The 16,889-nt window shown below is 43.1% G+C and overlaps 2 protein-coding genes and 1 long non-coding RNA gene across 4 annotated transcripts in view; 1 reads left to right on the top strand and 2 right to left on the bottom strand.

Moving 5' to 3' along the window:
• susd2 (sushi domain containing 2) overlaps positions 1–5,020 on the bottom strand; it is a 9,809-nt gene extending 4,789 nt beyond the window's left edge. Inside the window, exons 1-8 of the mRNA XM_086134771.1 lie at positions 4,842–5,020; positions 4,562–4,760; positions 4,204–4,355; positions 3,420–3,587; positions 2,600–2,771; positions 1,679–1,880; positions 783–868; positions 189–457 (exon numbers count right to left, since the gene is read on the bottom strand). Coding sequence (XP_085990897.1) covers positions 189–457; positions 783–868; positions 1,679–1,880; positions 2,600–2,771; positions 3,420–3,587; positions 4,204–4,355; positions 4,562–4,760; positions 4,842–4,902 — 1,309 coding nt within the window. The 5' untranslated portion in view covers positions 4,903–5,020. The remainder of the gene's footprint in view (positions 1–188; positions 458–782; positions 869–1,678; positions 1,881–2,599; positions 2,772–3,419; positions 3,588–4,203; positions 4,356–4,561; positions 4,761–4,841) is intronic.
• Positions 1–16,889, top strand: part of LOC147191976 (uncharacterized) — a 17,785-nt gene extending 896 nt beyond the window's left edge. The window contains exons 2-5 of the long non-coding RNA XR_015103485.1: positions 10,334–10,422; positions 10,515–10,622; positions 12,380–12,543; positions 16,431–16,889. This is a non-coding gene — a long non-coding RNA (uncharacterized LOC147191976). The remainder of the gene's footprint in view (positions 1–10,333; positions 10,423–10,514; positions 10,623–12,379; positions 12,544–16,430) is intronic.
• Positions 5,607–16,568, bottom strand: myo1hb (myosin IHb). 2 transcript variants are annotated; one of them, XM_086134768.1, is made up of 31 exons: positions 16,398–16,568; positions 15,511–15,626; positions 15,212–15,410; positions 15,048–15,128; positions 14,162–14,341; positions 13,966–14,064; positions 13,657–13,770; positions 13,509–13,580; positions 13,227–13,346; positions 13,071–13,138; positions 12,501–12,606; positions 12,341–12,421; positions 12,186–12,277; positions 12,003–12,097; positions 11,663–11,709; positions 11,422–11,502; positions 11,234–11,339; positions 11,001–11,118; positions 10,480–10,593; positions 10,330–10,406; positions 10,092–10,160; positions 9,935–10,019; positions 9,471–9,633; positions 8,854–8,937; positions 8,676–8,769; positions 8,329–8,384; positions 8,072–8,228; positions 7,912–7,982; positions 6,210–6,307; positions 5,846–5,945; positions 5,607–5,750 (listed from the first exon to the last, which is right to left on the bottom strand). In XM_086134768.1, exons 1-31 carry the CDS (start codon positions 16,566–16,568, stop codon positions 5,724–5,726), a joined length of 3,141 nt encoding a protein of 1,046 aa, XP_085990894.1. In that variant the 3' UTR covers positions 5,607–5,723. The 2 variants fall into 2 exon arrangements, with proteins under 2 accessions (XP_085990894.1, XP_085990896.1); XM_086134770.1 differs by having other exon boundaries at positions 8,093–8,228.

Raw genomic sequence — 16,889 nt, 5'->3', positions numbered from 1 at the left:
GAAAACGTGGAATAATATAAAAATAGGAGAATCTGGACAATATGTAAAATAATTCTCAAGATGTCCTGAATGAGCTGAATAATTTGAAATTGGTTTGAATCTGTGAAGAAATGTGGAAGGACTAGATTGGCGAAAATCTGAATGTTAATCACGCAAATGCCAAAGAGCGACTTTAAATGAGAACGGACCTGAAGTGGGAGGCTGATATCTCCTGCAGTCGCTGGAGGGTCTGTGTTTGAAGTAGTAGTGGCAGTTGTCTGACCAAAGGCAGCAGTAGTAGAAGCTGAGTACATCGTACACCCAATGGGACTGGCCGGGGACTCTGGGGGGGTCGCGGTACGGGGGTGAGCCCCAGTCGTGGGCACGGTCTGGGGTGCTCCCTCCGATAGAGTCGGCCGTCAGGACCTGAGCGCCGCTGCTGTCGTAGCAACACTGCTGACCCGCCCCGTACATGGGACTGCGGACGCAATGTTGAATCTGAGACGACTTGGATGGAATCCATCCGTTCATTTGACAATTTTCATGAAAACTGTGGAATTTCTCAAAAACTTAAATGGCTTCAATTGGGTGAGAAATTCTTGAAACGAAGGTGATTTTGTGACATCTCCATTCATTGTGTCGTTTCAATTTGGAATTCAGCAAAAAGTTGGAAGATTTGAATCGTTTGTGAAATGTTGAATTTGAGGTGGTTTTGATCATTTTCTCCATTCGTTTAGGAGTTTAAATCTGGAATTCACCAAATGGTTTCAATCGGTTAAGCAACGCTAAGTTACGTTACTTACCTGGCTTGTATGGCCCTCACACAGTGAATGCTACCTGGGTGGTACGTGCACACGCTGCCTTTCTCCATATCGCAGCCGTAATCCGTCTAAATATGAAACACGAGATTAAAAAATTACTAAAAAACAGAGCATTACAATCTATGTTGAGTCTGTTTTTTTTTTTAAGAAGGGGTGTGGGGGTCAAGAGCGCGATCGGTGAAAATAATACAGAGACCATTTAAAACAATTTTGACATTGTTTGACCACTCCCACTAGTTTTAAACACATTTCAAGGTATTAAAAGAAACTCTCTCCAGCCTTGGTTAGTGCCTGCTGTCCCTTGCTGACTGTGAAGAAATTAACAAAAAGAAGACCAGCTCGCACAGTTCTCCAAATTGTCATGCTAATAGCATAACTGCCTACGTCCTTTTAACTTATTGTTACCAAATGAATAAACGATACCAATGTGCTTGCTAAAATGCCCAACCAAACCATTAACTTTCATCTAACTAAAGTGCTAGCTTCATGATAAATTAGCGCAGATATTAGGGTCATTTTAAACCTTAAAGCAACTGTTACTTAAAACACACGTAGCGGCAACATTTACACACAACAATACTCTCCGTCCGGAGGGAACGACTATTACTGCAGCTCAGTAGAGGATCGTCTCTGCCTTTTCTTCTCGCTATTAATCAAGCTGAAGCTCTTCCAGTTGAGCTCAGTACTGCTCAGTATGTTTTGGCACAGTGTGGTACGACACTGAAGGGGCGCAACTTTAAATTCGGATTGGCCTATATCACTGTAAAAACCCGTAATAAAAAAAATCTGAGATGAAGCAGGGATGCCAATGATGTACCCTGATATCGTGGGACAATTATTTAGAATTTTATTCAAATGTTGGAATATCGTCCGCTTACGTGGAATCTGCCCGTGTCAGCTCGGGCCTGCGCCAGGGTGCAGGGACAGTCGATAATTTCGCTGAGAAAGTTGGGCAGGTCGTTTTCCAGCCGGTCCCACGCTAAACATTTGTCCAGCGCCCAGGCCTGAGAGTTCTCACGGAACTTCTGGTCCAGGTGCCAGGCCAGGGCGTGATCCTCTGTCCACGCCGCTTCCACATTCCTACGCCGGTAATGTACGCATTGGAACTCGATGAGAAAATACAACAAAAGCTTGGCGATTTGTAGTAACGGTAGCACAATTGCCTTTGTTGTTTTTTAACTTATTGTCATAATGTCCGTTTAAAATGGAAACATGCTTTCTAAAATTATGCGTTTCCATTATGCGAGGGTAGATCATCAGTCATTCGAGTTATCGTAATCCGCTGAAGTCGTATGCAGGTAACTGGGCTCTTCATTTTTTGTTGAATTTGTTGTGGATAGATTGATAGATGATAGAAATCTACCACAATCGATGGCTTGCAACATAGCTAGCTAGTACGCTAGTTAGATAGATAGAAAGCTAACTACCACAATAGATAGCTCGCAACATAGCTAGCTAGTAAGCTAGATGCGGGATGAATAGATAGAGAGAAGAAAGACAGTAATAGTTCTATTGCACATAGAAACTTGCGTGCAATTAAAGATGTTATGATAATGGTCGAGGTTATGTGGTCACTTAATATAAATAATATAGTCCTTTACTCTGCAGTCACATTTGAACAGTGAGGGCATATGGATCATAAATTCTAATGTAATGTGTCCGTAACAGTGCATAATATTGATTGTGCGTCTTTATAACATTATAGTAATTGCTCCTCGTCCCTTAGTGTTTTGTGCTAGTCTGATTGTCCTGTCATATGTACTTTATGTTCACAGAAAGAAAATAATAAGACTACGTACATCAGGCCGTTTGGGTTTTCATTGGAGCTGACCCGGAGTGCTCCGAGTTCCCAGCTTGAGAACTCGGGAGACGGCTGAGGCACAAAAGTGAAGCTGCCGTTGTTCGCACTATCCGTAGCAAGAGAGTAAAGATACCGCCACTGGGCACGCCACTGGTCCGAATAAGGCCTTCCTGGAGGGGAGGCATTCAGAAACACATCTCTTTATTAGACACTCCTCTACAAATACTCTTGTAGAAAAAAACTTTTGGAAAACTACTGATTCAGCGCTTTAATTCAGTATAAGTTAATAGCAACCCTGTATAATTGTGGATTTGCATTTTTTTTTCTTGCAATCCTATGTTATTTGCATGAGGTAATAGAAAAGTACAGTATTGTCTTGTCGCCATCTTGTGGCATATATAGGCAATAACAAACTTTTTTTTAAGCAAGTTAGCATCGGTTTGACTGATGCTTTCACGTCTTCGCATAGCATTGTTAACATTGTGAACTGAAAAAAAAGTTAAATTAGCTCTTGATAACAAAAATTATAATGAATAACCAGGAGTAAGAGGGAATTTAAATATAGATGGGAAAAATAGATTTTAGCAATATGCTAACTCGAGTTTGCAGTGAAGTGGAAAAAAAACAAGGAGATTAAGGTGCTGCGATGCCTTCACAAGCGGGCACTTTTAAATGAATGCCTTCCTCTGAGTTGTCCGAAAAAATAATTGCTCATGTAAAGTGCAGTACCTGAAAATGTACTCAAGTCGTAGACGTACAAATAATGGGTTCGGCCCCAGCACTTCAATTAGACGTTGTCAAACCAGCTGTGTCCTCACCCGTCTCCCTGTAACCCCACAGCTCGATGTTGACCCTCGGGGCTCGGACCAGGGACGTGTTCCAGGTCATCTGCAGAGGGCCGCCCACTTGAGGTGTGCCGTAGTACTGCCACTTGGTGGAGTTCACCAAAACCGCCTTGAACTTGGAGTCCAACTTGCCAGTATGCACTGCGCAAAACATTGAAAGGAGAGATGCGAGGACAGGGTGCAGCATTCGTTTTTCACTAAAATATTAAAATGGCTTAAAAAAAAGGATGAAGTATCAAAAGTGATTGTAAAGTGTCCTTGCATGTCTTGAAAGGCGCTTATAAATAAAATGTATTATCCATCCATCCATTTTCCGAACCGCTTGATCCTCACTAGGGTCGCGGGGGGCGCCGGAGCCTATCCCAGCCGTCATCGGGCAGTAGGCGGGGGACACCCTGAATCAGTTGCCAGCCAATCGCAGGGCACACAGAGACGAACAACCATTCACGCCCACACTCACACCTAGGGACAATTTAGAGCGTCCAATCAGCCTACCATGCATGTTTTTGGAATGCGGGAGGAAACCGGAGCACCCGGAGAAAACCCACGCAGGCCCGGGGAGAACATGCAAACTCCACACAGGGAGGCCGGAGCTGGAATTGAACCCGGTACCTCTGCACTGTGAAGCCGACGTGCTAACCACCGGACTACCGGGCCGCCTAAAATGTATTATTATTATTATTATTATTATTATTATTATAAAAGTGAAATTTTTCCATCACATCTCAACTTTTGACACCGGAATGTTGTGGGGTACCTGCGAGCCAGGAGCCCACTCTGTTGAACGTGATGCCGTAATTGGAGGAGATTTCAACAGAAACCCAGCCGGTTTGATAGAGCAGGGGCGAGATGCAGTGGCCTCGGTCACTGTCGTCCACATAACCCTCCGTCCTGATGTCCTTATTGAACCTGAAGGAAAAGCAAATGCCATATTTTCACTTCGGGGTCTGCTCACTTTTGTTGCCAGTGGTTCAGAACATTAATGACTTCATGTGTGAAGCTACGTGTGTGTGTGTGTTTGTGCGTGTGTGTGTAAGTGAGACATCACAACTCCATTTATGACTCCTAACACAAAAGAAAAAAAATGACATCCATATGAAGAAGGAAAGTCATACCTGCACACAATTTGAGAACTTTGGTTAAAAGTCACATGGAACAGGAGGAAATCGGTCCCGCCCAAAATGGATCCCGATTGTGGGGAGAATTCCACGCAGAATTCCTTGTAGTCAGGACAGCAGCTCTTCAAAGACGCACACGTCGGGTGGCACGAACAGGAGCTCAACGATTGCCCGCATTCGCCCTCGCACGACTCACCTCAACCACGGAAATGAATTTTAGTGTATAGTCGATAGAAATGTATATTTAAAGTTTAAAAAAAATCTTCAAGGCACTTACTTAATGCCCCGCTGATGCCTGAGAGGAGAAGAATTAAGGTGACAGCCGTGCATGTTTCCATCTTCTTCGCTTTGTGTGAGCTGCGAAGTCGTGGCTCACACTAAACCTTTGCTTGCCCACTCCGGGCGATATGCAATCATCAACCAAACCTCGCCATGATAATTTCATTGAAGGCTCATTGGAGTGTGGGGTTGTTGCTGGACTTTGGACCTGTTTTATTTTCACTCTTCACAGTCCGGAAAAAAAAAACAGACAAAAGACATTGGCACTGGTGTGTTTTACTGCTCAAATGACCACCTTTGACACCACTCAAAGTTTTATTTGTGCTTTTAATAAGGCGGAGACTTATATATTGTGTGGCCATGGTGATAAAGAAACAAATTAATGACATAACAACTAACTTTTTTAAATGGAGTAAGGAATTAAACCCCGGCTTGTTTTTGATGAAGCCTTAGGCACGTATTTTTTATTAGGTGGTACTTCATCTAAAAAGTTAGAGAACCTTCAACGTGGACGTGTAAGGTCAGCAGACATCCACTAGGAGGCAGCGCTCAACCTTCCGTGATTACCAAATAATCTCTTTATACACCTGCTTTTATTGCCATCTTTATTTTAATGTCATAAACAGTGATGATAATTTCCATTACAACGTAGACATTTCTGTTTCTAAGTGATTATTTTGAATGCATGTGTATCTTCTGGGGATGAACTACTTGGTCCTTGAGTAAAATATTGGCATAGTTAACAGTTTATGCTGTTATGTGACGTCATCAAGTTGCCCAAAAAAAGTCAATTTGAGCTTTTTTATTTATTTTTTTTTTTTTTTTGGAGCAAGTGTGGCAGTAAGTAAAGTTTGTCGACAGGGGGTGACGTTGTCCCAACTCATCTGGATTTGGTGCTTGTGGATTCCTAAAGGGGACATGGAATGAAAGGTGCGTTTGATTGGTGCTTTTTTCCGAACAGAGAGGTCATTTAGGAATTTTTTTTAAAAAAATCATAATTACCACAGTCAAATGTCCATTTTTGGCCCTGTAGACCACCGACTCCTGACCGCTCCTGAAATCAACAACGCCTTCTCTGCCAGGCTGGATGTCGAATCGCACACTGGACATAACAGATGGATGTTTCATTTCAAATGAGACTGGATTAGGATTCCAGTGAAACCCCGCTAGGACCCGCTATGGCACCGTTTGTCGTACTAACATACCAACATTTACCTATGTGCTGCTGATGCGTGTGTTTAAGTAACAGTTGTTTGGAATTATCTTACTCGCTATGCTAATTTCCCGTAGGCGGGATCACGTTAGCCTCGGCGGTTCACTGCATTAGAGTTTTGTTGATACCACACAGACGTGCCGCCCCGTGTACCTGTCCTGGACCACCTGGATAAAGTCGCACTTGTCGACAATGGCGCTCAGCTTGGTCAAGGCCTCAAAAAGGAAGTCACATTCCAAAACAAGATCGCCCTGCGACAGAAAATATTAGCACTCATGAGGAGGCGTTTACAGTTACAGTTATTCGGTTTTACATTGGAGGCCTTTGCCAAGCAGAGTAAACAGGAAGTCACAATGGGTCTTGTGTTATTGGTACTTTTCCATTAATTGTATTATTTCCATTTTTTCGTATGTTTTTCCCAAGTTTCCAGAAGACACAAATGAGGGAATTTGTCCAAACAGGTCGCTACAAACCAAAATGGCAGCCTTATTGTTCACTTTCACGGGATGGGTCCTTGATACTTTTTTGTTACTTCCGGTTCTGATGGACACACCCGTCCAATTTCATGGTTGATATCTGAAATTGGTGTTGGGAGGCAGTTTTTTTCCCCTCACTTTTCAGGGGGCCCAAAGAGGGCTACTTCAAACCAAAATGGCTGACTTCCTATTCTATTCCAGGCATAGGTCCTTGGGACTTTTTTTGTGCGTCCTGTTCTGATAGACACGTCCACCGAATTTCATCTTGAACCAGTGAAACTAGTGCCAACTTTCCTGGTAAATTCACTCCTAAGTGTCCCCACTAAGGAGTGAATTTACCAGAGCAGATCATTTCAAACCAAATTGGCAGACTTCCTGTTCACTTCATGTGGACGTCTTTTTTTTGCGTGTCCTTTTATGATAGACATGAACACCAAATTTCATGTTGATTGGTGAAAATAGTGCTGGGCGGGCAATTTTTTTCTGACTTTTCATGGCTCACTATTGAATGTTTTTTTTAGCATGGCCACTTTAAACCAAAATGGGCGTCTTCCTGGTCAGTTTAGGCAATGAGCCCCTGAGACTTTTTCGGGAGTCCTTTTATGATACCATATTGCAGACACGAGCACTATCCGCTACCGATATCAATTCTGATTGATGGATGGATGTGAGGTGAGCATACCTGTCAACTTTTCGGAGCGCCAACCTGTATAAACTACCAAAAAAATCCTTAGAGCAAAAAATCCTTATAACATACCAAAGAATTTAAATGTCAAAATAACGGCAACCCCCCCCCCCCCCCATTGAAATTTTCAATGATATTTATTGTAGATCTCCATAATACAATGTCTGGTTAATTTCTAATCATCATTCTACTTAGTGGCATTACTGTGTTCAGAGTTGTATTCCTGCGTTACTTTTTTTAACAACTCCAAATGCTGACCCATTGGCTCGAAGTTACAGCATCCATTCATATTTACTTTGGAAATGAAAGCATTCGAGTAGCCTAGCACTATTCTGGGCAAAAGCAAACGGAACTACCTGTTAGGGGGGGGGGGCGGAAATTGTCAGAATCCGTATGATTTGTGCGATACGGCCATATAGTAAGATTCACCACAAAATCCGTATGAACTATGGCTAAACCGTATGAGTTGACAGGTATGGGTGAGAGTTGATCAATGGATACAATTGTTCTTTGGGTTATTTGTTTTTTTTTGTCCGATATCGGACCGATATCCGATTACAATATCAGATCGGGACACCCCTAGAAATTGGTGTCTGCTATAAATTTTTTCCAAATTTCCTGGGCAAAATAATGCGAAGCCCAGAACAAGTAAGATTGTTTTTTTCTGAAAAATCAAGTCCATTCCCAGCTGTACCTTCTGCTTGACGTCATCGCAGGTGACATGGAAAATCAGGAAGTTGTCACTCAGGTTGCTAACAGAAACTCCTGTAGCCAAAAACACAGACAGACGCTGTCTGTCACAACACAGATAGGCAACATTGAGACGTTGCCTATCTGTGTTGTGATTCCTTAACTCGTCTCCGGTTGAGGTTGACCTTTCAGCGAGCCATAACGGATCCTCTGCTTGATCTTGGCCTCATCCAGCAGATAGGCGGCGTCTCGGGTGAAGACGAGCTGCCGAGGACGAGGGCGAAAGCCGTTGCGGTCGTACTTCACCACCGGGACGCTATACTGCCAGTGGCAAAATGCAGAAACTTGGTTCAAATCACCCTGCTTTACAGTACAATGGCAATCATCTGAAAAATGAATACCGCAAACGTTAGTAGTTTACCTTGACATTCTCATGTTGAATCATCCGCAACGCTTTCATATTCATGTCTCCGATACCTGGATTCATTGAAGGTAAAAGCCGATGAGTGATTTCATAAATAAAATGTAAGAATTGGGAAATAAATATGAAATGTAAACAATCCACTTTGTGTGCTTAAATAATTGAAGAATAAAACCATAACAAAACAAATTTGAACAATTAAAAAAAAAAAAGTACCGGTAGCCAAAGAAAGCATTAAAAAAAAATGTTAAAAAATGGAATAAATATATCATCAAATAAAAGAGCAATTATCAGCACAATTTTTAGAATCATTTGAAATGATAAATACGAAAACACGTTGGACTTGCCTATCCTGGTGTCGAGGAAGGGTGTGCGCACACTGAGCGGGTAGCTCTCCTTTTTCCCTTTGAACATGAAACTGGTCTGCACTTTCAACAAAAGCTGCAAACAAGCCGAAGTTATGAAATATCACCGCCGCTTGCCAACACGTGTGTGTGCATGCATGTGTGTACGTGTAAAACACACTAGTGCCTTCCGCTCCTCGGTAATTCCTTGCACGTATTTGCGCACCATGTGGCGAATGAAGAGTTGCTTCAGGAACAGTGACGTCTGCAAAGTAGGATGGGGAAAAAAATCAGTTTTGAAAGTTATCTAAATACTCTTGTATGGACACAAATATTCCCTAAAAATAACCCACATACTGTTAAATCTCCTGAAAAAATGCATAAAAGTTCCCGAAAATATCCGAAATCTACTGAAACACTCCCTAAGAGTAATCTAAATACTCCTAGATGTACTCGCATATACTCTAAATTACCTAAATGCCCCCCCAAAAATTGTAAATCTACTGAAATCATCCCAAAAAGTAATTAAAATATTCTTCGATGTACTTCAAAGTTAAATACTCTTAAATCTACTGAAATACTCCCTAAAAGTAATTGAAGTACTCATAGATATCGTGAAATATTTAAGTTACCTAAAAACTCTAAAATCTACATGGGGAAAAAAAGTTCAATACAACCAAATTTACTTGAAAAATATTCTGTACTGGATTTTTAAAAAGTCTAAAATGCATAATTTGAAAATTAAAATTTGCGTGATTTCCGCACACGGGCAACGGCTCGTCAAAATTCCTGGCAGACCTCTTTCAAGATGGGCGGGGGGGTGAGCCACAAGTCCTTGTGCAGAAGCGTTTTGGGGAGGTTTGCCCTCAGGCGTGTCAGGTAGCTGTGCCGCACGTAGGACAGGTACTCTCGGTTGTCGGCGCCGCTCGGCTCGTTTCGGGTCATGAAGCCTTTGATGAACCTGCGGCGCACGATGACAACACAAACGGGTCACGTCAGTCGGCATCCTTGGTGGATGATTATAGGAGAACCCCCCCCCCCAAAATAAAAAAAATAAGAATGGAAAATTAAAAAACAAACAAAAGAAAATTACAAAATCCGGGCCTGAATGCAAATAGTGAAAATCAGCACCCATTGTGTAAACTATCCATAGATTTGTTTTTTTTGTCCCCCAACATTTTTAAAAATATATTTCAATCTTATATTTCATTCTTTTATATTTTACTTCTGCCTTTTTGTGTCCGTTTTATAGTAAACCTCACCTCTTGATGATCGCGACAGCCCATTCCCTCTTTTCTCGCTCCTTTCTGGCCATCAGGCCTCGCCAGCAGTTCTCGATCTTGGTGGCTGCGGCGCACGCGAGTCACTTGTAGCATTTTGTCATTGCAGCGTCAAAGAATAAGACCGAAAAATACAAACCAGCTTCTTTCTGCTTCTGGTAGTCGCCTTTCACTCTGTAGCCTTTGTACTTGGCCTGAATTTTTGTCGCTGCAACACACGCACAGGCACACGAGTCAATTTTGGGCATTACGGAAAGAGCCCTCAAAAAATGGAGTCGGGTTCCATTACAGGATGTCTTTTGCAATTCATAATTTCTGTGCCAGGAAAAAAAAAAGTGGATATCACCAAACGTTGACTATTTTCCACTTTGTCTCACCCAGCTTATGTTTGCAAACTTGAAAGGCGTCTTCGGTGGCAAACAGAGTTCTCGGATGGCGAATGAAGATCTTGGTCCTTGAGGCGAGCAAAGGTGACAAAGAATGACACTCGGATTCCCAAAGGAGACTTTGATGGGAATTTTTCTTACCGGCCCATCTTGTACTCGTCGGGTTGGTAGCGCAGATGCTTGATCAGCACTTGCACACCTTCTGCCGCCGTGCCTTTCCAGTTGGGCCACGTGTCCGGACAAAGAGGCTTGTACCTGACGATGGAAGCGGATGACAAAATACTGTAAGAGTTGACAGAACCTTTTACTAAACCCGTTTTTTTTTTTTTTTAATCCTTGTATATCGTATTACTGTCTTGATACTATTGCGCATCAACACAGCACCACCACAGACAGAAATGAATCTGCACCAAACTTACCTTGGAGGTGTCAAAGTCAAGGCCCGGGGGCCAGATCTGGCCCCGCCATGTCATTTTAAGTGGCCCACGAAAGCAAATCAAGCATGTCAACTTACACGATGCTTGCTAAAGGCTGAACCGAAATTTCAAACTGTCATATCTAATCCCTAACAACAATATTGAAACAAGCCATTATTCTTGACATTTGATTTTTTTTAAAAAGTTATCCATCAAGTTGTTTTTCACTCCCACTTCTGCGCTTACCTCTGGAGGAAGATCTCGTATTTGCGACGGTAGGCAAACCCCGCCCGCCGTACCCTCAAGTGTTCCATCAGACCCAAGTACTTCACCTGATGTCTCACCAGGACATCATCGAAGCGTCCTATCGGTGAATTCGGTCGTTGTGTAAATGTCCGCGCGGCTACAACTTAATCATTTTATGTGACTGAAATGTGAAATTTGAGATTTGATTTATGGTTGTGAAGAAAAGTGCTCACCTGGCTCTTTGGCTTCATTGGGTTTGATGCATCGGACATACCATGGCTCTTTGGTCCCGAGGATCTCTATCAAGCCCACCAGGCTGCTTTTAAACTGCGTCACTACCTGCACCAATAAAATAGCTCGATAAGGCCAAAAAAAAAACCCCAAAACAACAAAAACGAAAACGAACAGTCGTAAAATTTACAGTTTCGGGCCTCTTCTTTTGGTCCGGCTCACTCAGAGGGAAGCAGTGTTTGATGATTAAATTTTTGGACTGTTGCATTACCTTGAGTGGAAAAAAAAATCTGGATTTGAAAACAAAAGCCGACATTGGCGTCGCGGCAGAGGGGGAGGGATGAGAAGTGGCTACGTTTACACGAGCGAGGGGGTGGCCCCTTCACAACTGACTCGTGGTAGCGCGACACAAAATCGGTGTCGGGCATTACCTCTTTTCCATTTCTGTACAGCAGGTCGTTGTTTTTGTCCAGAAATCCTGAAAATTGATCAGATTTACAAAAAATAACAATAACACATGAGGAATAAAATAACTTCTTTTTTGGGGGGGGTCCTTAACACTTCCAGCAACGAATATATGAACACAGGCAGAGCATAGAGAAAAGTCTGCCATAATTTTGTTTGCCAATGTATTTATTTTTTCGCTTGGGGTTGAGTGTCATTATCTTTGTCTTTTGTTGTAATGTGTTTGGAAAAAAAAACTATAGGGGAAAAAAAATCTTCCCTCAAACACAACAGTGGACCCTTGATTAGGCACAGCAGATTTCGCACCTATGACACTGTACGTAACTTCCCCAGCGTAGTGCAAGAGGCGGAAGTCTCCCCTCGCCAGACTTTTCCTTGTTTTCTGGTCTGCCAGTTTGTGTCTGCCGAAGATAATTGAGGGTTAGTCGGCAAATTTTGCCTTTTCACTCCCGATCCGTGTAACCCTCGGAAAGAAAGAGCTTTCTTTACGTGACAAAATGAGGATGGCCGCTGATTATTTCCTCCATTTTTTCCAAAAGAGTGAAGTCCGTGGCTTCTCCGGGACGTAAACATTCCTCATCCTTAACAAAAGGAGACAAGCATTAGAAATGCTTTTGGAATCAAATCTTCATCTTCATCTTCACCAATAATGAGATGATCCCTCTGTGTTTCTCCTCCACGAGGTCGCAGATGATCTTATTGTTGAAATATGGCACGGGCTCCCACTGCGTATTCAAAACAAGAAAGAGGATGTCACTCGGGTTGTCCGGAGAGCTGCCGTTGCAATCAAGCGCCGAGACGGACCTCGACGCCTTCCATCTCGTACTCAGCCTGCTCCGACTTGAGGGTGAGCTGGATGAAAAGCTGCTGTAGCTTCTCGTTGCAGTAGTTGATGCAAAACTGTTCAAAACTTGAAGAAAAAAAAAACACATTTTCAGGCCGAATGGGATTTCTTCGGTCACAAAACACATTCTTGAACATGCCACAAGATTCACTCAGAATACTTTTTGGCGTGGCAATTTGCCATGACTGCTATTTTAACATCCAACTTCAAGTTTTTCTAAGCGTGCCGCCATGCATTTCGCCTTCAACGTAGCTTTTTGTGCTAGCTTTTCAGTCATGTAGTGTCTCAGTCCGAACACTAGGGGCGCTATATAAAAGGAGCTCATACATTTATTTATATAAAGATGAGACGAAGAAGAACACCAGGAATGTTACAGTATCGGAGCATTTTTTTCATGAACCAATGAAATGCAGTAACGTGCCGTCTTATTTTTTCTTTTATTAAAATACTTGTTTATAGATATGTAAATGTATATAACACCCACCCTCTCGCCCCCCCCCCCCCAAAAAAAATTTTTGAAGTGATCTCACCTGTTGACGGTGAACACCTCAAATCCATAAATGTCCAAAAGACCAATGACGGTTTTTCTGGAGGAATCCTAGAAATGTTTTCCATCATTTAAATGATTCACATCATTGGATGAGATGTATTTCGAGAGAACTTTTAGGCTGCTCTTTGTTGCTCACCACGTTAGCTAATGACTCATTGATCTTGTTGACCAGCCAGTTGAAAGTGCGCCCGTAGACAGCTTTGGCAAGGGCATCCCTGGCATATACAGCGTGATCCACCGAGAAGGGACTGAATACCTTCCCCCCCCCCCCCCCCACAAGAGAAATGTCATCAAAATAACACCCAGTAGACAATGAGTACCTCACCAACAGTCTCAATCAAAAGTCAGCATGATTATTTTTGTCAATGCAGATTTTCTCCCGTGTTAGATCTCGTGAGATTGTTTCAGATGTAGTCACCTCCTCTGTTTTGGCTTCAATCTTGCGGTGGGTTAAGCCCTGTTGTAACACCTGAGCGGGAATCCCAAGCAGCTGGAGGACAAACACGCCATTACAAGTATTTATTATTCGCCCGGCTAGAAATGAATGTTTTGGTTCTGTGTCGAACCTTGGACAGCCAGTGCATTTCCTGGCTGTTGTGGAGAGCGGCGTATCCTCGAGTGTCCGCCTCAAACTTGAGGTTGCCCAAGTGGAGCACGCTGGCGACGATTCCAAACAGGTGCTGCAGGTTCAGATCCGGAGAGCACACCCGGGACAAAAAAAAATTAAAAAAGACATGAGCGCATCGACTTGAATCCCTCCAATTTAAAACGTACCGTCCTTACATCGGAAGTGTATTCAAAAAATGTCTCAAATTATCTTTTAGTTTTATGGGAGAGAATGCACACCCTTAATCTAGATTTTTTTTTTTCCCTACCTCAACATCACTCTCGCTGAAGTCCACGACCGAGAGAGCTTTGCGCACCGTCCTCCAGTCGCTTCTGTCGTTGACGGAGCTAACTTTGGCACAGTCACCCTGTCGGGAGATGCGCAGTTGGCGAGTACTTGTGGTTTTTCGCAAGTCGCAGCACAGCTTGGTCCCCCCCCCCAACGGGTTTCCTGCCGTCCCTGACCTGAACCAGGTAGTTGTAATGCTGGCAGTCCCTCCGCAGGCCCAGCCAGCGTAGCAGATCCTCATCCCCGCCGTCCACCAGCTGGTAGAAAATGTGAAAGTTTCGCTCGCCGTGGTTCTGATGGACCACGCGTGACTTCTCCAACAGGTAGCTGAGGATGCGGCCGCCTACCGCCCCGCCCTGGAACACCAAACGTCTCTCAATTCACGATCCCAGTGAGCATTTGTTATATTCAGTCCTTTGAGGATTTGTTATGTGCTCTATTTGTATGTGCAGCCGGTCCATCTAAAATTAGCGATTAGTCGGTGTTTGAAGGCCTGCTATTGCGGAAACGAATCGATGCGAATTTCCCTGACCTTGTTTACAACAATGACATGTTAGCATTAAGCTAACAAATAAAGCGAAATTTTTTTGTAAATATTTGATTTTGTTTTATAGTCAACTTAACCATTGACAAAAAAAACATGAAGCAAGCGTGCCTTGCATCTTTTTTGTAAAACTGCAAGCGCAGTTTCATTTGATCTGTACCTGGGTAAAAAGCTAGGATTTTGTTTTTAATAGATAGTATCTTCATAGTTATTTTGTCTATTTCATTAATGTGCATCACAATTTTGAGCTGCACCGCGGACATGTCGAAAGAAATTTGTATTTACTTGCTTGGTTTTGAACCATTGTTGCACGGAAGCTATCAAGTTGGTATGCTTTCAGTCACAATTTTTTTTTTTTTATTGTAATTCAGACAATTCCGATGCTCTTTTTTGGATGCAGACTCAGTTGCGGCAGATGCTCAAAATCAATTGACTTGTGCTCAGGTACAAAGAATGTGATTGGGACATCCTTTGCTGAAATGTGTTTGAAACATTATTTTGAGGTGCTTGGAGTTTACCTGGTGGTCAAACTGGATGTCCATGTACTTCCCAAAACGGCTGGAGTTGTCGTTCTTCAGGGTTTTGGCATTTCCGAAAGCCTGAATGACAACAAACCGAGCTCATTTTAAGGGGAAAAAAAAATTAAAACTCAGGAAGGAGAATCACAACTCCAGTCACTGACCTCAAGAACGGGGTTGGACAGCAGCAGCCTGTCTCTGACATTATTCAGTATTTTGGTACTGGGACAGCTAACGGCGTAAAAATGAAGAATTTTCTTGGAGGCCTCCGTCTTGCCTGCGCCGCTCTCGCCCGAGATCAGGATGAAGTGGTTGTTGAACTCCGACATCATGGTGCGGAACACGTTGTCGGCCAAGGCGTAGCTAAGCAGCACGTAGACGGGATGTTGTTGGGGCATCTCAGGACGTCGTACCTAATATTGTGGCTTTTGCGCATTGAAAAGAGAGCAGCTGTCCATCTTACATGTGAGGCGGGAGCTCAAAGAAGTTGACGCCCATGTAGGTGTCCATTTGCTTCTTGCTGTAGATGTCCAACTCCTTATACGGGTTGAGCGAGACCAGCAGAGTCCCGATATAGGTCTGCAGAGACAGCGGGTCACGGTCATCACCTCTTGGATCTCGTACGTCTGAGTTCATTAAACGCGAGTCACATTGAGAAAGGTGCCCTCTGTATGAGCAATGTTGTACTGCTCAAGAGCAATAAGTTTGCTAAATCACTTTTTGAAGGACAGCCCCCCCCCCACTGCCCCCTTGAGGACAGCATTGACCCTTGCGGGGTTTGCCGTTTCAGCAAGACCAGTTACCTGATTAAGCAGCAAAGTAAAGGCGGCATGTTGGCAGCCAGGACAAAGTGGAAACTGGCACTCTACTTTTGAATTGTCACCACAAAAATTCCAAATCAAAACTTTACACGAGACATTAGCATGTCACATCAGCGATCATTTAACTTCATTTTACATGTGTGCTACAATCATAACTGTCTGTTATGATTGGAGTCGCGCAGCATTATGTGGCCTCAAGATTTAAAGTCTCGGTGTTTGTTTGTTTGTTTTTTGACGATTGAAAGAGAAAATGTTAAGTTATTTTCGTGGGAGTAAACCTGTTTATTAAAATTCATCGCTGTAATGTTTTCGGACAGAAGGAACTAGTTTGCCATGAAGGTAAATTTGCACTCAGACAGCTTAGTCAGCTCATCGTGTCATTTATTTCCTCACTTGTGGGTCCAAGACGTTTGGGGAAAAAAAAAAAACGTTTGGGAAGATGATATAACCACTGTCATTTGCTTTTGTGAAGAGTTCAACAAAATCCCTGAAAGAGGCTGCAGGGAACTGTTAGAAGGAAGCAACTCACATAAATGAGATTCTCATGGAAGCGTTTCCTCAGGTTGTCCAGGAAGGCGGTCTCGCTGGTGTAGGCTTCCAACAGAACAAAATCCTGGATCCCCACACGGTCCCGGGCGGTAAGGGAGGCCTCCATGTTCCTCAGAATGCGGTTGCAACGCTCCTCCAGGCTCTGAGCCATTCAAGAAAATATTTTGGACAAAGAGAGGAAAAGTACACGGACCTCATGTCAAGGATATGGATTAAAATGCTCAGACAGCTTTCCAGAAATGCGATCGTATATCTGCTCCTTATCTTATTTTTGTGAATTCCAGTCAAAATCAGCTGCTGGGACCTTGGTTGCATCCTCTCTGCTCGCGATGACTCAATGTTCAGACAAAGCTATCTAATCGACTCCATTCCCATCCCGCTCATGGTAAGACGTGAGTCTAAGTATTTTGTTTCTATTTCTATTTGTATTTAAAGTGCGAATGCCTTTTTATAGGAATAAAAGTGAGTCATA

Source organism: Hippocampus guttulatus, chromosome 17, assembly GCF_054856545.1.
Source record: "Hippocampus guttulatus isolate MCC_2025c chromosome 17, RoL_Hgut_1.0, whole genome shotgun sequence".
Classification (NCBI taxonomy): domain Eukaryota; kingdom Metazoa; phylum Chordata; class Actinopteri; order Syngnathiformes; family Syngnathidae; genus Hippocampus; species Hippocampus guttulatus.
Note: the sequence above shows the minus strand (reverse complement) of the source record. Positions and strands in the feature narration are given on the sequence as shown.